At 38.0% G+C, this 26,678-nt stretch overlaps 1 protein-coding gene across 7 annotated transcripts in view; it reads left to right on the top strand.

Annotated features, from left to right (window-relative positions):
* Positions 1-2,282: 2,282 nt before the first annotated feature.
* LOC120802730 (HMG box transcription factor BBX) overlaps positions 2,283-26,678 on the top strand; it is a 26,586-nt gene continuing 2,190 nt past the window's right edge. Inside the window, exons 1-16 of one of the 7 annotated variants that reach the window (XM_040150831.1) lie at positions 4,207-4,308; positions 7,303-7,380; positions 10,135-10,306; positions 10,430-10,687; positions 12,205-12,409; positions 12,491-12,558; positions 12,701-12,775; positions 13,353-13,433; positions 14,490-14,555; positions 16,039-16,888; positions 17,025-17,157; positions 19,556-19,707; positions 19,945-20,034; positions 20,687-20,884; positions 21,709-21,901; positions 24,720-26,678. The exon at positions 24,720-26,678 is cut by the window's right edge and continues 2,190 nt beyond it. In XM_040150831.1, the coding sequence (XP_040006765.1) occupies positions 10,148-10,306; positions 10,430-10,687; positions 12,205-12,409; positions 12,491-12,558; positions 12,701-12,775; positions 13,353-13,433; positions 14,490-14,555; positions 16,039-16,888; positions 17,025-17,157; positions 19,556-19,707; positions 19,945-20,034; positions 20,687-20,884; positions 21,709-21,901; positions 24,720-24,798 (2,607 nt within the window). In that variant the 5' untranslated portion in view covers positions 4,207-4,308; positions 7,303-7,380; positions 10,135-10,147 and the 3' untranslated portion in view covers positions 24,799-26,678. Of the gene's footprint in view, positions 2,327-4,206; positions 4,309-5,840; positions 5,956-7,302; positions 7,381-10,134; positions 10,307-10,429; positions 10,688-12,204; positions 12,410-12,490; positions 12,559-12,700; positions 12,776-13,352; positions 13,434-14,489; positions 14,556-16,038; positions 16,889-17,024; positions 17,158-19,555; positions 19,708-19,944; positions 20,035-20,686; positions 20,885-21,708; positions 21,902-24,719 lie in introns of those variants that run through there. The other 6 variants (XM_040150834.1, XM_040150830.1, XM_040150833.1 and 3 more) reach the window with 6 other exon arrangements.

Below are 26,678 nucleotides of genomic sequence, written 5' to 3'. Positions count from 1 at the left end.
GATTTCAGCAAAGGCACTAAAACATGGGTAAAAGAGGCAACGTGAAAGCTACCATTTAAGGAACACCAAACCCAGGAATACAATGCCTAACCTGGCCTCCCCTTAAACAACAAGAAGCAAGGTGAGAGTGTTCAGGCATCCTCTCCTTAGAGGCAGGGAGTATATGTAGGGGTGTGCTCTTGTTTAGACATTGGAGAAACAGATTTCTCATGTTTGTGGTGGGGAGTAGACTTTAAGCAAAGACATTTCTGAGAGCTGTGGGGTGTGCATCATATGTTAGAGACCTTTGTAGAATGACTACCAGACCTAAGAACCTAGCATGTCATCTGTACATTCAGTTCAGTCTAGGTGGTGTTTATGGTGGTATAACCTAGTATGTATTGAGAACACAGAGGCCTGTGGGCACAGTGAAGGCCTTTTCTCCCCAATACTTGTAGCTGCAAATTACTGCATATCTTCAAACATTTGCCAGCCTTGACACAGAGGCTGTATTCCTGATACACATATTATCAGTGTTCTGAATTTATATCATGTAGTGTCACTCCTGATTACCTGTGACTGATGCATTTTTGTACATTGCTTTATTAAATTTTTGATACTGATGCAACAGTGTAAAGCATTTTACTGTTGTAGGTGGTTGAGGTAGAGCTAGTTTTAACCACCTAGTTTCCAGTTATCTAGCTTAGTCCAGTGTTTCCCAACTTGGAGGTTGGGCCCCCTCCAAAGGGTCACAATATAAATTGGAAGGCTATTGGGATGATTACTAGGGTAGGAGACTTTAATCTTGGCTTTTCTATAAAACACTGGGGAATTTTAACTGAGAAGGACTCAGCCTCAGACTGTTTCAAATTAAACAATGTGAGAAGTTTAAAGGGGTGGAGCTGCCAACAACTTAAAAGCATTTTAACATGACAAGGAGCCTCAACTAGACACTAATTTTTGTAAGGGATAGCAAGCCAAAAAGGTTGGAAACCATGGTTAGACCTCTGCTCAGGTTGATGCCATGTACCAGTAAAAATGATGAAGGTATAACAGGTGCAACAAAAATACTGGAGAGTGAGTAAGATGTCAATCAAAAACTACATATCCACAAAGTCCTGGGAAGAGCTCTAATCAGCCAAAATATGTGAAATCTCCTGTGTGGATTTACCATGAGTGTGCAGGGCCTGTATTATTTAACTGTGCATTGTATTTTATATTTTCCATCATATATTTTGTATGTAAAATCTCTGTAAAATCTGTAAAGTAGTAACTGTTAAATACATGTATTGGAGTAAAGGTACAATAATTCCCTCTGAAATGTGGTAAAGTGGAAGAATAAGTAACATAAAGTAGATATACTGAAGAAAATTACTTTAAAATTGTACTTAAGTACAGTACTTGAGTAAATGTACTGTACTTAGTTATTTTAAGCACTGTTCAAGACCACAATTCTGCCATGTTTGTCAAACATGAATTATGGACAGCGACAGCTGAATCGCAAAATGAAGCTCTATACAAGACATGCCATACCTTCTACATATAAACCGATCAGCCACAACATTAAAACTGGTTACTGGTTTTAATGTTGAGGCTGACTGGTGAAAATTAGTGATTAATCATTTTATGTCATTTTTCATTCAAAAATGCCAAATATTTAATAGTTTCAGCTTGCTGCTCTTTCTTAAGTTACAGTAAAATGAATAATTTTGAGGTTTGACTATTGGTCAGACAAAACAAGCTATTTGAGTGTGTCACTCTGGCTCTTGGTAATTGTGATGGGCATTTCTCACCATTTAATGAAGTTTTACAAGCCAAACAATCAATCCATTAATTGAGAAAACAATCAGCAGATCAGTCTATAATGAAAATGACCACTAGTTGAAGCCCCATATATAATAGTTCAAAATTAGCTGGCCTAACATTTGCAATGCACGACTTTTACTTGTAATGAATAATTTTTACAGTGTGGTATATTTACTTAAGTAAAGGATCTGGATATTTCCGCCACCACTGCTGGCCTAATGCATAGGTCTAATGCAATACGTGTTTTTAAAAGCACTGGTTTAGAAAAAACTATCATGAATAATTTGACCTGCACATGAAAAGTTTCAATTATTCTGAATTACAATTATGATTAAAGTCACTCAAACACAAATATGGTGTATCAGTCACCACTGTGGCAAGGAGTTACAGGTATGCCATCTGCCTAACCACTGAGGGCACACCATCAAGCTGAAGCTGGGAGAGGTGATAGAAGGTAGACACTATGAAGGACATGTGCTGCAGCCAATCAGCAACTTGACCACAACACACCTGCATTTAATCAGGCTATCACCAGACCAAGGTAAATCCCCTTGTGCACATCATCTTAGAATAGGCAGTAAAGCAAGAAAATTACTGGACTGTGGTACCACCATGTTGCTTGGAATATGGTTGAATGTCAAGAATTTGTCATCTATCATATTTAACTTTGCCTTTTCTTAGACATTCTGAACTTGTTGCACTGAGGTAACAGGTCCTCTTAGGCTTTGAACCAAAAGGAAGATACAACTATGGCCTCTGAAAGATGTGAGAGAGCTTGTAGACTGGATTAGGTGCCCATTACAAATTTACCCCGTTTCCTCTTTTCCATAAACCCATTAATGCAACTTCAGGTTTCTCTGTCACTTGATTATTAATGGTTCCTGTCTCACCTCAAATGCATCATCTTCATGTGTAATGTTTGCCATCTGTTGGTAAATTTGTCCAATGTTAGCAGTAAGGCTCTGTTATCAGTACAGCTCTCTATCCATACTGTTAGGACGCAAACACACACACACAACACTAATCAATACATAGAATGTTTATCAACTAAAGGCAGACACTTGAAGAATTTTCATGCAGAAACAAATCAAATAGGGTAATTCGCAGCAGACATTTTGACATGTCATAGTAGGAAAAGCACAGGTGTTACAACACTGAAAAGGCTAATGGTTTCACACTCAGGTTGTACTGGCATAAACAAGTAGCCATATTCACAACCCTGAATGTAAAGGTTGGTAAATATATATATACATATGTTTAAAAATCTATAAAATACATTAAAACCTTAATGTATTTAACTGTAAAAATGCTCATGTGTCTTCTCAGAATTTACATTATTTTAATCCACACCAACCTCACAGCAAATCAGTAACTGTGGTGCAATCAGAGTGTAGATTCTCTAAAGTAAATTTTCATTCACAGATATTCAGTTTTTTTACAATTTTTGACATGGAGCTGAAGACAACAGTATTGCACTGAAAATGGATGTTTGCATAATATGTATTATCTCAGATGAGTAATTAAAATTTTAGGACTTATAGCCAGAGCGCAGCTTTAGATCCTCAGGCAAGGCTCTTCTGGTTGTTCCTAAGTTCCAACCCAAGCCTAAAGGTGACTGGGTTTTTAGAGACAGGGCCTCTCAGCTCTGGAACGCCCTGCCTGAGGATCCGAGGCTGCAGAAACATCTTTTAAATCACTTCTTAAAGTGTATATTTTTTGAAAAAGTCTTTTATTAATGTCATCCATTTGTTTTAACTTTTACTTCTAATATGTTTTGTCTATATTCTTGGGTGTTTTATTCTGTTTCATTCTCTGTACTTTTAGTGCCCTGGTCTTATATGATTTTATTGTGCTGGATTGTTTTATCTTGATTTTCCCATAAATCACATTGTGGCTCTGTGTGAAGGAAAGGTGAATGTCAGGTATACTTTATATCATCCAATTGTGACCATCTAGTCTGTTACAATTTAAGTTATTCATCTGATAAGCTTCCTGATTAACGGGTACAATAAATTAGCAAGCAGTCTGCTCAGAATCACTGCGACAAAACTTATCAAACTTAGAAGGACATTTACCAGTTAGGTCCCTTTCACTTTCTCCTCTAAAGAAAATTGAAGTCCCTATAGTACTCAAAAGATTAGACAGGCTATAGTGGCATTCTTTAGGAGAAAAGAAAATATCACAAGGCCAGTGTGGTTCCACTTCTGAATACCACACACACACACTAAGTTTATATAGTCGTTATTTTGTATTATTTAGGCCCAAATTTACCACACATGTCCTGAATATTACATTTGAGGACGTTATCCTAACCTCAAAAGACTAGAATATAACGTCGCTTCTCATTGGTGAAACCAAACTGTCCATCAAAAGGAGTATCCACTCACATTTAGTATTACATGTCGGGGTGGATATTTTCAGCGTGTACAGTATGCTGCAGAATTGTTGATAATTTCACGGCTAAAGGTTTTAAACAAGAATCAAGCATTTAAGTAACTAGCTACTCGTTTACTACGTTGACAGGTATGTACTGTTGAACTACCGTTAAACATCTCTGGAACGATTGTTATGAGTTCTCACGCGCACAAACACCCAGGAAGCTTATTGCAAGTACTCACTCAACTGAGATAGATTGGAACCAGCGTTTAGTAAGTCGTTACCTAGGGTTTCTGATGTAGCCCGCACCTTCTCGATGACCTTTGTCAGTCGGACAGTGCCAAAAGATAAAGTTAAGTCAGGGGTGGTGTTAGCAAGGCCAGTTGGGCACGAGCACTTTGCAGACCGGGGGAGGGGAGGGATATAGCTGAGATGAGAATTTTCTCCCACCTCGAGGAAAACGAAAGTGATTTCTATAACATTATATGACTGAACAAGTCTGTATTTCTGCCAGAATTAACGCAATATTGAGTTATTTTGGTGGGTTGAGGTCGTTTAATGTGTCGCCTTCGCCGACACTAACATTCATCATCTAGTGTAGTGCTGCGTTTCTGTACCACTGTCAATTTACAAAGAATAACAGAAATTACTTCCGATTGAAATTTTGAAGATAAAAGTTGTTAGCTGAATTGCTGTTGGGTGCCGATAGTATTAAATGCAACTACTTTTGCCAGTGTTACAGGTTTTCCGTGTTTATATATATCTACGTATAATGTATACAAGGATTTACCAACAAGGAAAAGCAGGCATCAACCAAGGAGCCCCAAGAGCCCCAGATGTAATGCTGTCTCATCTGGCCTTTGATAATTGCAAATTTGTTCGAAATATTGCTGATTTGGACCTCTTAAGTAAAATATCAACCAAGGCAATATTCTTTCAGCATTTTAGTTCTGGCCTCTTATGGGCATTTTATAAAGCCCAACACATCTATGTAGTCTGAATATGGAGGATATCTTTTTTTTTTTTTTCTGGGGGCCCTAACAGGGTAATCTGGCCATAATTTTACCATCATATTTTTGTTATAGTTGCCACACACTCTGTTGATACCTTTGATATCTTATTCTTTTTTAGTTTATTTTTCTTGTGTATTTTATTTTACTCTTTTAAAATCCTGTATATGTATCATTGTATATTGTCCTGTGTTTCTCTTATAACTTGTCTTAATGCCTTATGTCTTATGTAAAGCACTGTGAATTGCTTTGATTTTGGAAGGAGCTATATAAATAAACTTGCCTTGCCTTAAGAATTACAAAGCCAGGCTTTCTTAAAAATAGCTTTTGGGTATCTGTTTGGGATGTAATACAAATTCTGCATTAAAATAATTTTTAAGTTGAGGGCTCCTAAAACAATGAATTGAGATGTATTGAGACACATTGTGTATTGTATATTCTAATAAATGTACAATTACCATCATAATAGAGCTGAACTACAGTGGTTTATAATAAAAGGCCTGACTTGGAGGAATATCTATTGACTCGACATAATCCATTCATATTCTCTGGAGGCGCACAGTTTTTCTGAATAACCTGGAGCTTCTATGCTTTAAGGGCAAAAGTTATTATTTTGGTGACAAATAGCTATGCTTCCGGTTTCCGTGTGCCTTATTCGGTTAGACTTGATACAGCTGTGTTTAGTACAGCCAGTGCTGAACTGTTATGATGTGTCAATAAGTTAAAAAGGTGGACGGCACCAATGATGAGAGCCCCCCCCGGATACTTGTGCAGGATATTAGAGGTATGTTCAGACATCAAGGCAACGTTCATGACAGAGAACTTGTGGTTTAATCGATTTTCGGTTAAAACCCGGTCGCTGCTTTCTCAGCCTCTGAGTCAGTCACTGAAAAATTGTTATTATCGCTGCCTTGGACATGATGTCCGCCTGCTGGCTTCCCTTGAATTTGTTTGTTTCCCATCGACATTTCATTGATAACCAGTGTTATAGACCATACATTCTTGTCATTGTTACTGTTTTGTTGAAATGTATCTTCGGTACTGTTTGAAATCGCCGTGTAATATAAATGGGAAAGCAACTGTTTCTCAGTGAGGTGGTATGACCCCCCCCCCCCCCAATCCGCATCAAATACATAGCTTAAACCTGCGTTGTATGTAAACGAACTGCTGCAACAGCACAAACAAATGTTTTGACCACACTTTAGTCAGTGAGTTTTGTTAGCAGTTGTTCAAGAGGTTAATACTGTTTGGAAACCATTGCATGTTAAAGCCGTGACACGTCCAGTTAGCAGGCTGTAGAGCTAGCAAGCTAACTAGCTACTTTTATTCCTAGTAACACTGCTAGGAAATGGAGCTACTGCTCAGCAAAACGTTGCCCACAGATGCATGTGCCCGGACAGAAAATCCCCAGTTTAATTAACCATTGTGGATGTATTTTCCTCGGAGTGGGAGACATTTCGACGACATTGTCACCGGAGAGTTTGACAGGAGTGAAATATCCCCACTACTGTACTGTACTTAGGTTTTCTCACCCAAACCAAAGCAAGATGGACTCTCTCATTCGGTTTGTCTGTCTTGTCAGAGCTCAGAGCGACATTTTGCATGGAGATGAAAATGTGTGTTTGGAGGTAGGATGCCGTTAGGTAGACAAACGGATCGTTTATTGTACCTGACAAATCATGTACTGTTATTGTGCGTGCGAAGCTCGATACAGTAGCTCAAGACTTCGTTCCCAACGCAGACAGTCCGATCGGGCGTCAGCAGTTTTACCTGAGAACACAACTAACCCGCTGCGTAGCAAAATACTCACTGGAGCTGTAACTGCTTAATTTAAGCTGTTTTATAATGTGTGAAATGCATCCAGTGGTCGCAGGGTTTTGGCCTACCTGCTTTGGTTTTGGCCACAAGGGCGGATCGACTGCACGATTAAAATGATCAGTAATCAGATCAGACAAAATGTCCCACCGTACTTTGAAGCTGATGAGGTCTTGTGCTATGCAGTGTCACTCACTAAGGCTATATTAAAGTTGATTTGCACACATTCTCCTGCAGCCGAGCTCAGGTTGTAGGGAAATTGTTGCAGATATGACAGTATAACGCATGACTGAGAGTGGTGTCTTGTATTTTATAGGTCATCGTCATTGCATGACAAAGGCAGTGGCAGATTCATCTACATCACTCATACTGCATTTCCATAGTTTTTTCTTCAGTAAGTATCCCTGTTTCCCACTTGATATTCATAAATACAAACACTAGCATCTAGTCTGGATAATGTCCAGAAGAATACAGTCATTAAATCATTTATTCATTGATTGCTAAATTTCGTTTGTGTCAAGTTTAGTAGACATCCAGAACAAGCACAAACATGTTGAGGAAAAAAAACCAACAAAGCAACAATATACAGATATGTTCTTTTTATTTATGTTCAGCAATTCAGCTGATTTGTATGTATATAGAAAATCATCAAAATGTACTGCAGCTAATAATGAGAGAACAGGAATGCGATAAGGTGCATATTTTCGATACAGCCCTCTCTTGATTTTGTTAGAGAGACAAACTTGAATACAGTGCATCAAGGTGACAGGATGCCAGGTGCAATTTTACCCTTCTTAACTTATTTACATTTTGACAGTGTTATGCTGAATGAATTATAATTAGTAGAATAGTAGAATAAGCTTAGTCAAGTACAGGACACTCAAGGGTCAAAGATACACTGCTCATACAGCAAATCCAGTTATTGTACATTGGTGTCTCCATAATATTTATGAAATCTTCAGTTTCCCTTATTCTTTATGTAACCATTTCCTCTGAAATGTGGCAACATGACAGAATCAAAGCATATTTTACTTATAAATCACTTCACATAACTATTGAATTGATTGCCTGCAGCAGTTCTTGAGGTCTGCGGCTAACCGACCACTTTCTGTTGTGACTTTGCTCATTATCTTTTTCGCAACAAAAACTTGCCAAGGAAAGCTCTAAGAAAGCACAGAGTCTGTTAATGATCTTGTGTAGCTCTTGTAGTGACCAACCGCAGAGAAGAGCTTAATCCCCACTGGTCAACAGCAATGACATATTTTTGTATTGGAAGCCTTTTCTCTCCGTACGCTTTTTGCCATGGACGAGTCCTTAGTTGTGGAACTTCTTCTCCTCTCTCGTTGGGTCATTTGATATTTTTCACAAGTGGGGCTTGTGTGTAATGGAGTTTTTTTTTTTTTTTTTTACTTTGCTTTCAATTCAGACAATAATGGAACTAATGATTTTTCTTATAACAGAGCAAGGTTAAAAAAAAAAAAAAAAAAAAAGGTGGGGGCTGTGTAACTCCCTACTTGCTACCTATTGCACTACATTCAGGGTCTGTCGTTTTATTTATGAATCCAAATTCTCATTGGGAAACATATGCTTTAAATTGTGCCCTCAAAAGTTCCCACAATGGGGGAAAAAAAGGCAAAAATGCAAAAACGCAGTGTCCAATGGCTGGTACACTTCTTTTTGCTAACAGTCCCAAAAATTGATAACGCGTATTTGTTACATGTGAAAATTACAGTGATGGTTTATGTCCATAAACTCAATTTCACTGTTTGCCGCTCAGTGATTTTGTTCAGTAGTCTCAAACTACTTTGTAACAGTGATTTTGAAATATAGTTGTATTTGTGAATATTCTGACTATGCTTAGATCAGGGGATGATATCATAACTGAAACTAAAGATCTAAGATAAATGTCACTCTATTGTTTCGTCTGCAGTTCATGATATTAGAGGTTGGTATTGCTTATGTGTATTGTTGACGTTTTGGAGATTCACCCAAACTGCATTGATCACCTGTTGCCTGCAACTTATGTCTTAATGGCTCAGTGTGACTGCAGGTCCTTTAATCATTTTATTCGGGAATATTGACAGACTGATCCTCCAACAAAGTGCCAAACATATCCATATGTTGATCATTTTATACAACAGTCAGTCACAAATCCTGATGACTGCAACTGCTTCACAATAAGAATGCAAAAGTGTGTAGGAAAATAAGGCATAGGAGAAAATGATTAGAAATTACAATTGACTGTAATGATTTCTTTGCGGACTTCTCAGTTCTTATTGTCGGTATTTCAGTGCAGCTCTGTAACCTTTTAGACCATGATATGATGTGCGTGGTATCTAATAAAAAGTCAATAGAAAGTCCACCAACTATAAATGACCAACCTTTGCGGCTCTTTTTCATAGGTCCAACAGTAGGGGGATTCTCCAAGGCAAGTTAAGAGAGAAAATAAGCATAGTAAATTAAGGCTGATGGAATGATGGTCAGTGGGGGGATAATTTGGCTTCTTTACTTGCTCTCTTGCTCATGTTAAATTAAACCAAATATAGACAGAAGCTGTAAGTCAGAGGTTTAAAGAGATCTTTAACTGTAAATCAGCCTAATTTATAGAGCATTAATTTGTTTCGGAGACATAGGGATGAGTCCTCAATTTGGTGTTTTATAATTTTTTCTATTACAGCTGGAAGCCAGTAAAGTGACTTACACAAATTCAGACCATTTTGCTGTTGCTCTGACTTTAAGATTATGTAACATGAAATTTCACTAATTAAACATAATTTATATTTTATTTTATGAAATATATATCATTGCTGGTATAACAGTGATGCTTGGTCTATCTGTAGGTCTAAATGGGTTGTTATTGTAATGTGTACAAATATGCACTTGATTAGAAAACAGTAACTGTAATTTCTTTTAAAAAATCCACTCTTATTTTTGCAAAACTGCTTGAAGTCATTAAATGTTCTGTCCAGCTCATGCACATTACCAATAGTTACATCTGACACTAGCTGTTGTGCCATTAGGTATCTCTGCTTCCATAAGACAATCATGAATCACGTTAGGATGCATGTTTTCACTATGCATTTTTTATATAGACACGGTCTTAAGGTGTGCCTAATTCTTTTTTTTTTTTTCTTTTTTTTTTTTTTAGGTGCGGTAGTACCATGAAGGGTGGAGGAAGGGGTAAGGAGCCACCTGTTGCAGGGGAGGTCACTGGCAAGCGCCCCAAACGTAAATGCCTACAGTGGCACCCACTTCTCTCCAAAAAGGCTCTGGATTTCTCTGAGGAAGAAGAAGAAGAGGATGAAGAGGATTTGGAGAAGGTGAGTATGTTTTATGGATTGACAGGTCCATGAACTGAACAACAGATCTTTCAGTTTATCACTTAAATGGGACAGAAAACATGGTACAGCATTGCATCTAAAGGTTTATTAAATTGTTATCAGCAGCCAGTGTTGTGTGGCCAGGACCAGGGGTCACAGATGGAGTGTGGAGGCACAACAGAGGAAGTGGAGGAGGACTCAAATGAACAACGAGCACGGCGGCCAATGAATGCTTTCCTCCTCTTCTGCAAACGCCACCGTTCTCTGGTGCGGCAGGAACACCCTCGTCTGGACAACCGCGGGGCGACCAAGATCTTGGCTGATTGGTGGGCTGTGCTTGAGCCCAAAGAGAAGCAGAAATACACTGACATGGCCAAGGAGGTCAGACTGCTTTCTCACTCTTACACCTTTACTAACATTATTTCTAACTCTCTTATAGTAGCCCCAAAGTAACTTGTCAGCTTGGTAAATTATTTTCTTTAAAGAGCTGGTGCAACGTTGTTGGTGCCAAGCTCGTCTTATAGAGAGCCAAACCTGCTGAACTCCCTTCTGCCCCAGAAGTAAAGAAAACATCATTCAAAATCCCATTGACATTTGTAACGACTAATAACTAAACATACTGCACTGGAACAGAGCTTTTCTCAAAAGTATGTCTTGTGCTTCGCTTCATACGTTTAGATAACGTTGGAAGTTTTTTGAAGAACAATCCAATATCACTAATTCCATATTTATGTTTTTTAGTGGCCTTTGAAAAGCTCTTTTGCCCATAAGCTCTAGATGTTTGCAGGCTAAACATCATAGCTCGACAGAGGATCCATAAGCAATCAAGGGGTCATGGTTATTTCATACATGTCTTTAATACCAGCAGGACAGAGAGGACTAAACACTGTAGAAGCTTTTAGACAGCCGAGATTGCGTCTAGAAAGTTGAAAAAATAACTTTATAAAATGGGTAGGCATATGTTGCTACCCAAAACAAAGGTCCAGTTTGGTAGTTAGTTTATATAACATTAGTTAAGATATGTACACCAAATATGTGAGTGTCTCTTATATGGGGAGTAGTGACTTTAGGCCCTGTTCATACCTGGCATTTAACATGTGTCTCAGATGATCCGATCCCAGGTCGACAGCTCTAAAGGATATCAGTTCACACCTGGCATTAGAATGTCTCTTCACATGTGTCTCGAGTGACCACTTGTGATCGGATCTCACTTCCCACTGTAGATGCACATAAACACGTACATGATTTCCATTTGCACAGACCAAATACATTCTTGTTTTTAACTGGCTTTTAGACATTTTTTAGCTGTCATTGATAAAACCAGCTTACGCGATTTGTATGACTTGTATTTGTTTACCAGTGAGTATGTACATCTGCTTACGCAGAGGACTTCAGTTGAGTCCGTCAATTTGGCCCTGGACACATTTACGTTCACACTCCTAAAAGAATATGGCCACATGCGGCCCAGACCACCTCCTCCGGTCTGGGCGATCGGCTCTCAATTCATCCTCAATGCATCTTGGGTGCTCTTGCACCAGTACTTAGAGCTTACCACTTGTGATTGGATCACCCAAGACGCATATTAATGTCAGGTATGAACAGGGCCTTTACCAAAATGTAATGATAGTTGGTGGGTTGTTTATATAAGCTGCCAGGCCACTGTCCATCAAATCTGATCAAACCACACCCACACAGTCCCGATGAAGCAGATTAATTTTGACTGTAAAACTCTTGATAAATCTATCTCAGATGTTTTTTTCCTGAACTGTTGCTTACTTAGTAATCAATATTTTATGATATAGAGAAATAGATAAATGCTTTGATTTATATTTGATGGTTTGAAACCAAGGGCTTTAAGATTTTGCTTGTAACCAAATCCATTCTGGATGTTCTTTCAGTACAAGGATGCCTTCATGAAGGCAAACCCGGGCTACAAGTGGTGTCCCACCACCAGCAAACCAGTTAAGAGTCCTTCCTGTCAGCCAGTCAGCAATCCCCGCAAAAAATTTTGGTCTTTCTCTTCCAACTCATCCAAGGACTCCACCACTGCCAAAAAAGTGCCCAAAACTGACAGCATGCCACAGTTAAACTTTGCCATGGCAGGTATGTAATAAAAGATCGTTAGTTCTGTGTAACATGACAAAATTTAGGATCGTTCTTGTAACTACTGTCATTCATTGTCAGATCCTACTAAGATGGGAGGACTTAGCATGCTGCTGTTGGCCGGGGAACATGCCCTCACAAACAGGGAGGTAGGTCACTGTTGCAAGCCACCCATGGGTGCATCCTTGTAATGTACCCATGGGGTTATCTGTAGCACAAAAAAATTATAATTTTTTTTTTTTTTTTTTAATTATGCTTTTTAGTTAACCCCAGTATTGTTTACCTCTCTAGATCCCTTCCAGCACTAAACCTAGTTTACCTGACACAGCCAGCGAAGGGAACTGCTTTCCAGGGGATAATGAAGAGGTTTGTGCTGAATCTATATTTCTCTTTCTCCTATTATTGTCCTGCAAAAACAGGTCATTAATGGGGTCTAACTAGACTCAGATGTGTGGAAAGTAAAAAAAAAAAATGTAGTAACACCCGTTGTGTGCACATCACCATTGTAAAAAACAAAATAACACCTTGTCCTGCACATGAAGTGTTGCAGTAGCCTGTGGAGGAAACTACATTTACTTAACTACTGTACATGTACTTTTTGTACTGTACTGTTTCCATTTTATAGCTTTAGTTAATATTTAGTTTGCAGTTTCAGTTTACATGTTAACGCTTCAATAATTAAAATCTAATAATGTAATCTATGTTATTCTGAAATTGGCCACTCTGCATGAGTACTTTTACTTTTGGTGTTCTGATAATTTCAAATCAATGGTTTTTCAAAACAAAAATTGTCTCAAAGAATTGTACACTTTTACTCGTGTGTGCTTTTCTCAGTTTCCCCAAGATTAATGATTTGACTGGCTGAACCCACTTGACACAGACTTATTATTTAATAGCTTACAGCAGAACTGACTTTTTTTGCCCATCCTATTTCAATCTACAGATGTTGTCTGGGACAATACCAAACAGAGTGCTTGATGTTACTGAAAGCAGGGTCAAGTCTGCCCTTTCCCCACTGGCAGAGGTATGACTTAATTTCAGTTCATGAAAGTTGCACCATTTATTAAAACTGAGTTGACTGTATCTGTAGACTACTGTATGTCTACAATGTTTCTAGCTACTCTATGCGAATATTGGCAAAAAAAACGATCTGCAAAGACATTTTAGCACCACCTTAGGGCCAAAATTTTAGTATTGCACACAAGGTATCACATAATCTAACGGCCATGAAATTTTGTGAAAAAATACAATGTGCTTTGAAAAAATGAGAAGTATTCACTTCTCAGGAAAGCAATGCATGATGTCAACCTGCCAGTCAGTATTAACAAACAAAACACTAGGGACCTGTAGCACCAAGTGAGTTGGTGGGTTATCTGGCTCTCTTTCGGGCTTTTTCAGGCATTAACTGCCTACCCTCTCCTCTCGCCTCTCCTCTTTACTTTGTCAGCAGAAACAGTCTGACATTACTTTTAATTTTTTAATGTCCATCACATATTCATAATAGTTTGTTCAGCAGACAAAAAAAGCAAGCAAAGCATTTAATATTTGGAAATTATTTCTAGTGTTTGTGCAGCTTCTTATTATATTTGAATCATTTGATTATATTTTATATATTTTTCAGCTTGTATAATCTCACTTTTGCTGTCACTATAACCAAATTATCCCGCGGGTATCCCTTTTTCATCTCTTCAGTTAAGTACTTAACCCACAGTTCTGAGGATGTTGCTGGTAACTAAAAACTGTTTCAAAACTGTTTCACATAAACATAGTCATAGCTGGATAGGCGAACACAGAGTAAACGGTTCCAGTTGGTAACCATCTTCGTGACACCGGTTATTCAGGTACACTGATGTTAGGTTCAGTAAAGCCAGGTAACCTACAGAGAGCCAGACTAAGCTGAATGCTTTTCGTGGTACAGGCCTTATGTCTAATCTTTCCTACAATAAAAATAAACTAGGTGAAATTTTTTTTTTGTAGAAAGTGAATATTCCTGAATAACAATAGTATCTGCAGAAAGCTACGCAGTGCGATCTTTTAAAAAACACAACAGGTGACGAAGCATGTTACTGTATATTCACAGTCATCTCTGTCAGCGGCACCTGAAGGAAAACCATGCAGACAGTCCGCTCTCTTCCAACTTGCTGAGGTAAGACATTTGACATTTTGCACACAGTGCATGTTTAATAACACACTGCAGCTTTATTTGATATCTGGTGAGAATGTCTAAATATGAAAAATACAGATTTGATCCCTTCATAAACACTTTTGTCCATATACTCATCAGTAAATTTTATAGTTCAAAAAAATAACTTTAATGTATGGCAAAATTAAGTGTGTACTGCAGTTTATTTAACAATGTATGGTGACAGATGCACAGATTAAAGATCACATTCAGTTGAAAAAAAAAAAAAGCTATAAAATATAGGACATCACAAAATACTGAATTTCCTCCCTTGACATGCTTTGCCAGGCAACTGTCTTCAGTTGCTGCATGTTTGTGGGCCTTTCTACCCTCAGTATTGTCTTCATTAAGTGAAAAGCATGCTCAAATGGGTTGAGGTCAGGTGACTGGCCATTGAAGAATATTTAATTTTTTTTGCCTTGAGAAGCTCATGGGTTGCTTTGCCTCTGTATTTAAATTCATGAAGACGTCTCTTGATTGCAGACTTTGCCAATGATACAGCTATGTCCTCAAAAGTGTTCTTGACCTGGATAGATGTTGTGAGGGGTTTTTCTTCACCAAGGAAAGAATTCTTTGATCATCCACTTTAGTTTTGGTCTTCCGTGGTCTTCCAGGCCTTTTGGTGTTGCTGAGCTCACCAGTACATTCCGTCTGTTTAAGAATGTGCCATATTGTTGATTTGGGCAATGTAAAACTTCTGCCATCTGTCTGATAGGTTTGTTTTGTTTTTTCAGCCTAATGATGGCCTCCTTCATTTGCATTGAAACCTCTTTGGACTGCATATTGAGAGTTCCCATGAACAGCTACCAAATACAAATTCATCACCTGGAGTCAACTCCAGACCTTTTATCTGCTTAATTGGTCATGAAATGATGAGGGAACATATGGCCATGAAACTGATCAGTTGTCAGTTGTCCAATTACTTTTAAGCCTCTGAAAATGAGGAACTATATATAAAATCCTAAAAGTTTTAATGCAGTATTTTTGTTAAACCTCTTGAATTAAAGCTGAATGTCTACACTTCAGTCACATCTTGATGGCTTTGTTTCAGATCCAGTGTGTTGGTGTACATCGGCAGAATTACGAAAATTGTGTCACTGTCCAAATACTTAAGGACACGACTGTATTATAACTGATCATTTGTATAAATCTGTGTCACGTGCTATCAGTAGATTTACATATGAATCTACATAAATATCTGCTCAGCTCAGAAAAGATTTTGTTCAGTGCACACATTTTTTTTTTATTGTCCCCAGTAGGAGGTACAGTATAAAGCATTTCAGTCATAGCAAGATTATTAGAAAAAATATAGAAATTATATACAGTGCAATTTCTAGAAACTTCTGTTCAGTTTTAGAAAAAAACAATAGAAATTAGAGATGGAGTATTAGGAGCATAGATTGCTGTCAATTAACACTGAGTTTTTTTGTGTCTTGTGTTTGGTAAGATGTGCTTAGCGTCTGAAGCCGGAAAGATGGACACAGTTGTATCTCAGCCAGAGGACAGCTCCTCTGCAGCCTCCTTCCAACAAACTACAGTCAAGGCAGAAATCAAGGAGGAGAAAGCAGACACTGACAACTCTCCTCCCTCCTCTCACACATCAGCCCTCTTACCTTCGCTCTCCTCTCTCACTTCTACCTCCACTGATGCCAATCCCCCACAACTCAGCAGCCAAAATGCTTGTGTCAAAAAGAAGAGCAAGAAGAAAGAGATGGCCAAGTCAAATGATAACAGTGAGATCCATTGCACAGCAAAGAAGCTCATCAAAAAGTGTAACCATGCAGAATCAAACGTGGACAGTGTTTTCAGTACGATTGAAGCAGTGGCCAAAGGGGCCTGGAAGGACACTGAGGAGAAGCCCAAGAAGAAGATCCAGAGCAGTCCTAGTGGTGGGAATTCTAGTTTTCCCAAAAAGAAGAGTAAGCCTAAAGTCAGGACCTTTGTTAAAGAAAAAGAGGACAAGATGGATGAAGACAGTGGGCAGTGTGGACAGTACAGTTCCTCTGAGGTGGAGATGAAGGACGAGATGACATACGTTAGTCCCAGGACAGAAGCAAATATAGGAAGCACAGACCCTCATGGCAGCATGGCAGAACTTCATCACTCCCCCTGCAGCCCCTCAACTGCTAAGTTCAAAGAGGAGGACAAGGGGAAGGAAAGGCAGAATGAAGTGACCTGTGAGTCTAACACAGAGAACCGCGGCTCAAGGAAATCAGAACGGAGCTGCAAAGGAGCTTTGTATAAAACACTCGTTTCTGAGGGAATGCTGACTTCACTGAGAGCCAATATTGACCGAGGTATCCATGTTGATTCAAGGGCAAACTAATTAATAAATGAGGGAGGCATCATCTGGTCTGTGTATGATATGTGGTTAATGAATGTAAATGAATAAACTTTTCTTCTTTGTTTGAATTGTTGTACATGTGTCTGCAGGTAAAAGAGGTGCTTTCCGTGCTTCTGATCATGATGCAAACTGGTGTGATGACAGCTGGACAGTTCCACAGTTGGGACCTAACAACCCCAAGAAGCTGAAAAAGTCCAAGTCCAAAGATGAATCTTCACAGGGGTGAGTCAGGTCTCCTCTTAGTACTTTGTACCATTCTGTGTAGCATAGAGTACAGTAATTTTTCAGAGTATTGATAGAATAGTATATAATATAGTATATAATTTGTGTGTTTACATGATAATAGATCTTTTTTTAACTGTTTTTTGTGTACTTTGTGTTATATCTGAAATATGTGACAATATACAGTTAAAGTACATAAGTATTTGGAAAGTGACATTTTTTTGTAATTTTGCCGATGTACACCACCACAATGGATTTGAAACAAAGCCATCAAGACGTGATTGAAGTGTAGACTTTCAGCTTTAATTCAAGAGGTTTAACAAAAATATCACATTGACTGTTAAGGAATTACAGCCATTTTTATACATAGTCCCTCATTTTCAGAGGCTCAAAAGTTGACTGAACCAGATCGTCAGTCAATTGTCCAATTACTTTTGAGTCTCTGATAATGAGGGCCTATGTATAAAAATGGCTGAATGATTTTGAATTACAGTTGAAAGTACACTTCAATCACATCTTAATGGCTTGGTTTCTAATCCATTGTGGTGGTGTACAGAGGCAAAATTACGAAAATTGTGTCACTTTCCAGATACTTATGTACCTAACAGTATATTGTTTATTACATCCACTAAACTATTGGTCATAACTGAGAATAAAACCCAGGTTAAAAAGTACTGTAATTTCACTTTAATATTATATGCATTGGTCAGTCATTTTAATCCGATAAGCAGCGCACATGTTTGTACACAGTCAATTATAATTATACCCCCCAATAAGCTTTCAGTGTACTCACAGGTCCTCCGGTAATTTAAATTCCATCAGTAAAGACACTTTGCAATTTAAAATTGCATTACTGAGTTTTTGTATATCGAGTTGTGTTTTCTGTTACTGAGTTTCATCAGCTGAAGAAGTAAATGGGAAAAAAAAAGATTCTGCTAACCTAATACCAAAATTAAAGTGTTTTTACAAACATGCAACTTCAGTTCATTCATGTTATTAACGGAACAAGAATAGGTCAAAACCTAGTATATGGCTGAAATGCCCTTACTCTGTTTGCTTCTCTCCCATTCTCTGTGCTCACACGTACAGTAATTTAATACAGCCAAATTCCAAAAGCTGTTCTCATTTACATATTTTTCTGTTTCTGTTGTCAGTAAACGCAACAACTATGAAGTAGTGACTGAAACAAGGCCCATTAAGACTACATGCTAACCAGCCGTCACTTCCAAGCCATTTCTAAGCTGCTATTCTGCACTGCTAAAATTCTGATTTTATAACAGCAATGTTGTCAGGCAAAATCACCATACACATAAGTTAAAGACAATGGCTGTGCTGTGATTTCAATTATATTTACTTGTCAAATGATCACTCGGAGAGGAAGTTAGAAGCTCGTTCACATCTGTGTCAGCTGCCGTGTGGTCAATTGAATGAGAGGGATGTGCTGGTGGAGGGAAAGCCCAACTTCGCACTCATGGGGCAATATCGGCGACTCTCTTTTCATGGAGAAGTAGCTTAGGTTTGTCCAAAAAGTTGCTAGATTTGTCTCTATTTGCTGTTGTGAGGAAGAGTCGTTAAAGGGGTCTGAAAAGTCGGTAAATCTAGCGACAAAGGCGCTAAGTTAGCAACATTGGCTGTAAATTCCCACCCTGATGACGCAATAGAAACTTTTTGCACCAAGTAATTTTTAAAGAGCAATCGCCAATGGGGAAACTCTAACACCCGGCCGGCCGACCAATGGTGTAATCTAATTACTTAGTCACGCAGCATTCGGCTGACCAGTGGTGTAACTTTATTACTCAGTTAGTTAGTCAGTTGCAGATATTCGTGTTTATAGGGCTGGCCCAGCTGTTGCTGTCCAGCCAAAAAAGAGGAAAAACCAAACATTAGGAGAGCAATACCCTACAAGCTCATCAATGTGCTGTTGTAATGCCATGTTACAGTTCATCTTGTCTTGAGCTTTGCATAGCCAATTTTATGTGTATTGAACATGTATTTAACAGGTATCTTGCAGAAACCAGTCCATTTCTTACAGTAAAAGCATAACAGGCATTCTGAAAGCCTAACGATCAAGCCAAATGAGTAGTTAGCAAGTGTCTGTTAAAATAACTCAATTACCAGTAAATATTATATTAACAGTCATATTAATATTAATATTAAATTAAATAATATGATAAGCTTGCTGGTGATTAATGGCTCTCCTTGCAGATATCGTATACACAGTCAGCTCCTATACTTTACTAATAGCTGAAATTCTGCTTAGATTGTTGAAATAGGGCAAATACTTTATCACTGACCCCCTTTGTAATATCATTCTTTTCAGAATGTGGCTTTAGGCTGTAGTTTTAGGCTTTACTGATTATATGCTTAATGTATGTAAACTTTGAACTTCACTTGTCAGCCTAGGAAAACTGGAGGAGGAGTTTGAAAAGAAATTTAACAGCCTACCACAGTATAGCCCAATGACATTTGATAAGAAGGGTACTAATATCGCAAAGAAGAAGAAGACTGACGGTTCCACTCTCCAAGAGGAAACCTCTAAAGTCGGAAAAGGTAAGATTTCTCCACTGAATAAACACAATGACTAGTTTTAATATCCTGTCATCTCATCCATGGCCAAATCTGCACCTGTTTATATAGTCATGTTTTTCACAACTGTGGTGTTCAGGACCAGTTCTCTCTTTGTTAAAACAAGACATTTGGACTCCATAACACAGCATTTCCATGCTCTTTTTTTCTTTGTTTTTGTTTTTTTTTGTTTTTTTTTTGTTCTTTTTTTTGCTATATCAGGGCCATCTCCATCTCAGAAAAAGACTTCATTCCACAAGATTGTTAGGAAGCACAAACACAAAAAGGAGAAACCAGGTGCAGTGGACAAAGGTGAACTAGAATGTTGATGTTTGTGCGTTACATATTAGGGGTGTAAACATTTTCAAAGGTATTTAACAGATTAATTAACAGTTACCCATTACCAATGCAATCAAAACCAACAAAATGTTATAGTTTAAAATTTGAAACAAATGAGGTGAAAATAACACATCTATACAAAGCAGTTTAAATATCTAGTTTATTGTTTTAAAATTAAGTTTGGTTGAAGGGCAAATTGAATTAGAAAAATAACCATCATATCACAAAAAGAGGCCATTATTTGGAGTAACAAGGCTGAGCTACCCAAAATTCATTGAGAAGTAAAAAATATGTAATTTATTTATAGACTTATATTTTTCAACTTGCACTATTTATACTTTAAAGAATATGTATGTTTATTTTAGTAATATGTATTATTATTAATAATAATTTGATTATTCTTAATGAATATTTGATAAGAATTACCTGCTGGGGCCTATGTGCAAACAATAACTTTCATCTGGATAAATTGCAATAATAATAAACAAATGAATAAAGAACTTTGTAACTTAAGTCCTTATTAAGAGTACTATAACATACTGTATTTGTGCCATTGGTTTTCATTACTACATATGTGCAAAGATCAGATCATTGAAATCTATTCCTATGAACCGTTTTTCAACAGCTGGGCTACAGAGTGATTCCACCATGCTGGATTCAGCTTCAAAAGCCAAATCACGTGCCCCTGTTGCCACAATGTGCCCAGATGTCCAGGGCACAACTAGTGTGGAGATGCTAGTTGGTAGCCAGAAGAGGAAGGCTAGGAAGACCAAGATCACACACTTGGTGCGCACAGCTGATGGCAGTGTGTCTCCAGCTGAGGGTGAGTGAATTATTGATTAGTCAGTGTGGGATTAGATGGATCTGTCTTATGTCTAAAAAGTGTAAAATTTAGCCAAACTTTCTCACTGTACCTTAAAAATATGTTAGTGCTGTAATTTGAACAATTTTGAAAATATTGTTTAAAAAATACAAAAGTTCTTACTAGATAATGTTTTTTTTGTTGTTGTTGTTTTTGTTTTGTTTTTTGAATTCGCAATCAGTTTACGCCTCCTTTATAATCCCTATTTTAGGAACATTTATGGGAAATGTTGTGTGTATATGTGTATATATATGTGTGTGTGTATGTGTATATATATGTGTGTGTGTATGTATATATATGTGTGTGTGTGTGTATGTATATATATATGTGTGTGTGTATATATGTGTGTGTATGTATGTATATATGTGTATATATATATATATATATATATATGTATATATGTGTATATATATATATATATAATATATATATATGCAGGGAGGTGAATGATATAGTGTTTTTCCTATTTGTAAATAAGGTGTAGGTAATACATGAATAATAAAAACAAAAAATATAGGTGTCAAAAAGCAGGAACCAACAAACCACAAACACCTGACCAGTTAATATACTGAAAATGACCCTACCCTTCTGAGGTGTGTGCATGGATTACAACTGCCGATTCTGAGTCGACTGTGGAAATCTTGACTCGGGGAAAACCTTATTTGTTTGTGAAATAATTAACAAGTTCCTGTATCATAGATCTAAAAAAGAATACTGTACATATGTTTTTTGTTATTTATTTATTTATTTTTTGTTTGTTTTTTGTTTCTGTTTTTTTTATACAGAGGACAAAAGTAGAGACCTGAACCAGGAACAGGATAAGAAGCCATTTCACCAACAGAATTTATGCAATGAAAAAGGGTGCTACAGTAATCCCAGAGCAGAGGAGGCAGAGAGGAGCACCGTACCGCAAGAGCTACCTGCATTCTTCAGCTTGGCAGCCCTCGCTGAGGTAGCAGCCATGGAAAACGTTCACAGGTGGAGACACAGCCTAGTTTATACACAATACTGTTAAATAGATTCCAACATAATCTAAAGTCAGTGTAGTGTATGCTTTTCTTATACTCTACAAAGGTTGTCATAATCCTACATGTTATAATCCACATCCACACATTATTTACCATCCAAGACAGTCTAATTATAAGACATCGTAAACATTAAAAATACTCACTGGCATTACCACTTGGTAGGCAAACAAACTGGATCTGAAAAGAGGACCATGTGCTATCCACTGCAGCCATAAGGATAAGAACAGGCTACTTCCTATCACAAGTGCTGCCACAGTAGTTAAACTGCACTACTGAAATGTGTCATTAGAGGGAACACTTTAACCCTAAATAACAGTCCATTACAGTTTTGCTGATAAGCACAGGCTTTGGCTTATTTTGTGATCGGTCTACACTTATTATTAAGTGAATAGGTTATTCTTTTGTATTAGCTAGATTGAAATACAAACTTGATTTGTTAAGTTTTACTTAACATACCAGTCAGTTTTACAACTGTTACAACTGCCAAGTCATGCGCAGATAGTCTGCTTTTCCTCACTTACTGTATTTGATTTAAAAATCACGATGTGTCAGTCTGAATTAATTTTGGTGTGAAAACTTATACAATTTGAATACAATTCTGAATTAAATACAAATTGTAAAGCGCTTTGTCTGTTAATGTAGAAAAGTACAATATTGAGTGAGGTCCATAAGTATTTTGACAGTGACACAATTTTTGTAATTTTGCCTTTGTACACCACTATAATGGATCTGAAACAAAGCCATCTGGAAGTGATTGAAGTAATTTTGCCTTTGTACACCACCACAGTGGATTTGAAACAAAGTCGTCAGGATGTGATTGAAGTGTAGACATTCAGCTTTAATTCAAGGAGTTTAACAAAAAATATCAAATTAACCGTTTAGGAATTATAGCCATTTTTATATATAGTCCCTCATTTTCAGAGGCTCAGAATTAATTGGATAATCGAGAATTGATCAGTTTCATGGCCAGGTGTGTTCTGTTCTCTCTTTATTTCCTGACAAATTAAGCAGATAAAAATGTCTGGAGTCAATTTCAAGTGATGAATTTGCATTTGGTAACAGTTCATGGGATCTCCAAATAAGAGTCCAAAGAGGTGTTGATGCAAATCAGGGAGGCCATCATTAGGCTGAAAAAACAAAACTGTGGAGAAGGAAAGGAATGGCTAATGGTCCAAAGAAGATCACATCATTTGTCAAACATGGTGGAGGCAGTTATGGCATGGCCATGTAAGGCAGCCAGTGGAACTGGGGTCACTGGTGGTTAATGACGTGACTGCTGATAAAGTAACAGGATGAATTCGGAAGTGAATAGGGCTATACTGTCTGCTCAGATTCAACCAAATGCAGTAAAACTGATAGGACTGTGCTTCACAGTACAGATGGATTATGACCCAAGACATACATACCGTGAAAGAGACCCATGAGCATCTCAAGGCCAAGAAACAGAATCTTCAATGGCCAAGTCACTCACTTGACCTCAGCCCAACTGAGCATGCTTTTAACTTACTAAAGACAAAACTGAGGGCATAAAGACCCACATACAAGCAGAAACTGAAGTTGGCTGCAGTAAATGCCTGACAAAGCATCTCAAGGGAGGGGACTCAGCATTTGGTGATGTCCATGGGTTCCAGACTTAAGGCAGTCATTGACGGCAAAGGATTTTCATCCAAGTATTTAAAAAAAGCCTAATATTTGTAATTGTTAGTTTGTCCAATTACTTTTTAGCCTCTGAAAATTAGGAACTATGCATTAAAATGGCTGAAATTCCTGAACAGTTAATGTGATATTTTTTGTTAAACCCCTTGAATTAAAGCTGAAAGTCTACACTTCAATCACATCCTGATGACTTTGTTTCAAATCCATTGTGGTGGTGTACAGAGGCAAAATTACAAAAATAGTGTCACTGATCAAATACTTATCGACCTAACTGTAAGTGCAGTCCATTTACCATTTAACATTTATTTGTAGTTGTTAGAAAAGTTCTTAGAGCTGTCTCAGAGTTTTTATCTCAGGGTTTTTATGCTGGTCTCTGTCCAGTGGATCATACTTCATTATCACACCTGATGGTGCGGTTACCACCTATAAGGGAATGTATTCTGTCATCCATCTTCATGACAGTTACATTGATTTGAACACCTCTCATTGTAGTCATGGACCACTTTGTTGAATTTCATGTCAAACCATTCACCCTTTAGTTTGTGTCACAGTATGCCTCTGTGATCACACAGTATGGACAGCTGTTTTCAGGTCCCCTAATATGAATATTAACACTGTTAAATATAGTATTTTATGTGATAATCTGATGATATCTGTCAGTAGGACTTAAAGCACTGCAATGTTGAACTTTTTTTACTCTGTGGTAACATTTTTCAGAATGAAACCTGCCCACAAATGTAGCAGAATAGGTAGCCTTAAAAGGGCAATTTGTGAGATTTGATCATTAGCATAATTGAATGCCTCCAACATTCATCAGGTTGAAACAAGCAATTTACAACAAGTTTGTGCAAGTAGGAGGGTTTGCTGAATCCGACTTGGAATGCTCAAACAAACCTCACAGAGAAAATTAAGCAAGGTTTAGAAAAATAAATACGAAAAGGTTCTTGCATGAGGCCCATTGTGTCAGTTGTCATCATGTACCTTTCTCAACTTAACACTCTTAACACAACTCTAAAGGAAAAGACAGCAGGCCGAGTACTTAAAAGCAAAGCCTTATATGCTCACTGGCTATTTGAAAAAGTGTGAACACACTCTTAAATTTCCTTTTTCAGAGGCCAGAGAGGCTTGGCTGAGAGTCAGAAGAAAGAGCTTGCCCAGACTCCAGTCCTCATCTCCTGTGCTGATCAGTGAAACTCTGCTGCTGTTATGAAAAGCCACAACCTGGACATTGGCCGTGGAGCTTTACTTTCCTCAGTGGTAATCCCACGCTGAAGGGAGACTCGAACAGGAAGCTTTGGACAGACTCCACCTTCCCCTTTGTGGTGAATTTGCTTGAGCTTGGGTTCATGGTGGAGGAATGAGACCCTCTCCTCCTCCTCCCCGCTCCTCGCTATCTCAGTGTTTTCCCTTATGCCTTCCTTTGGTTTGAGGCAAGATGCCTTTCTGAAGTCCTCACCCCCTTTAGATGCTCTGTTAGGGCCTGTGGAAGAATCAAGCTGTCCCCTAGTGCATGGGTTCCTCTATAGAGATGGTTATCATGGGTTTCTTTTACACTGTTTTGTCAAATAGAGGCCATTTTTAAGGTCAAGTCTTGCAGTTTAAAAAACAGCATTTTAGGTAGGAAAAAAACCCAACAATGCATTCGTTTTATAGACGAACACAGCTTTCTGTCACCTTTTTACCTCACGCACACGCCTACTGAAGAGTTCCCTACACCTCCGGTAGAATACCTCTGTATTTGATCAGTTCTTATCCCTTCCATTCCCTCCAGCTTCAGCTCAAAATGTCTTTAACCAGGGTAAATAATCATGATTGATATGCATCCATTACCAACTATTTGCTTAGTGTTTCCCTGTGGTACACTGATGTGGTGTACCCAGAGTACAAAGAAATCATGGCTGGGTATTTGATATGTATGTTAAGATGATGCTACTGTAAGACAGTATGTGGTAGCTAAAAATAATCAAGTTAGACTGAATGTGTACGAGTACACCTGTGCATACCCTTGCACCTGAACTACAGTTGACTATAGCTGAGACTTTGTTCTTTTTATCTTTTTAGTAGTAGGTCCCTGTAAGGCTTATGAAACAGTAGGTTGGCTTAAAAACTGCTTCTTGTGATGGAGAGATCGTGTGAAAGTGATTCAAATATAGCCTTAACCCTCCCACCTAGACCCTCTGTGCCACCACAAAGCCCTCAACCAGCTTCTTGCTCAATGCCATCACAGTCCTGAAGTCAGTGTAATGTTTTCTTATCGTGAAAATGCAGTTTTTGTCAATACTTGATCTTATTGCAGTTTGCGTAGCATTTAGAAAGGTCAATTCCTTGTGTGCAACTTATTTCATGGAATAGGTTTTTGTTTGTTTATTATGTAAACACTGCACTTATTTGTAGCAGAAGTTTGAGTTGCTCTTGGCAGGGTAATTAAAATGCCTTGTCTCCACCGGTCATAGTGTTCATACTCCATAGCCTGTTTCGATAGTGTCTTCAATGTCCTGGCTAAAGTCAGCCACAAGCTCCAATGTAAAAGATTAGGATTTTGTCAGTGTAAAGGAATTATATTTTCTGTGAAATGGTTTTATTCTACGTGTCTCATAAAATGAGCAATTTGGAAAAAAAAACACTATACAGAAATAATACTTATATGATAATACTGTCAAAATCAGACCACGCTATGCTACAGTTCCTCTTAGAGCTAATGGAGACAAGGCATTTAATAATAATTTCCCCATTTGTTTCCCATTGGCCTTTTGAGATTTCACTGCCAAGTAATGGTCTACTCAGAGGTCACATTGTAATCCATGTTTTGATTTTTACAAGTATTTATATATAGATGCAACTTTGTGTTCTTTATTTTTGGCTTTGTTGTGTTAATGTTTGGTCAGAATCATTCCATTTCCATCCCTCTGTCCTGGCAATACTTAAGTTTGCAGTTTATCAGTGAGGACAAACAAGGATAGATGCAGTTAACCTGCAGGTTTGTTGCCTTCCCAAGGGTTGATGGAACCTGGAAGAGCTGCCACAGGCTAGTGGAGGCTAGTGGAGGCTAACAGAGCTACAGACTCCCCAGC

This window comes from Xiphias gladius, chromosome 17 (assembly GCF_016859285.1).
Source record: "Xiphias gladius isolate SHS-SW01 ecotype Sanya breed wild chromosome 17, ASM1685928v1, whole genome shotgun sequence".
In the NCBI taxonomy this organism is placed as follows: domain Eukaryota; kingdom Metazoa; phylum Chordata; class Actinopteri; order Istiophoriformes; family Xiphiidae; genus Xiphias; species Xiphias gladius.
The sequence above is the reverse complement of the archived record's forward strand: the minus strand, read 5'-3'. Positions and strand labels throughout refer to the sequence as shown.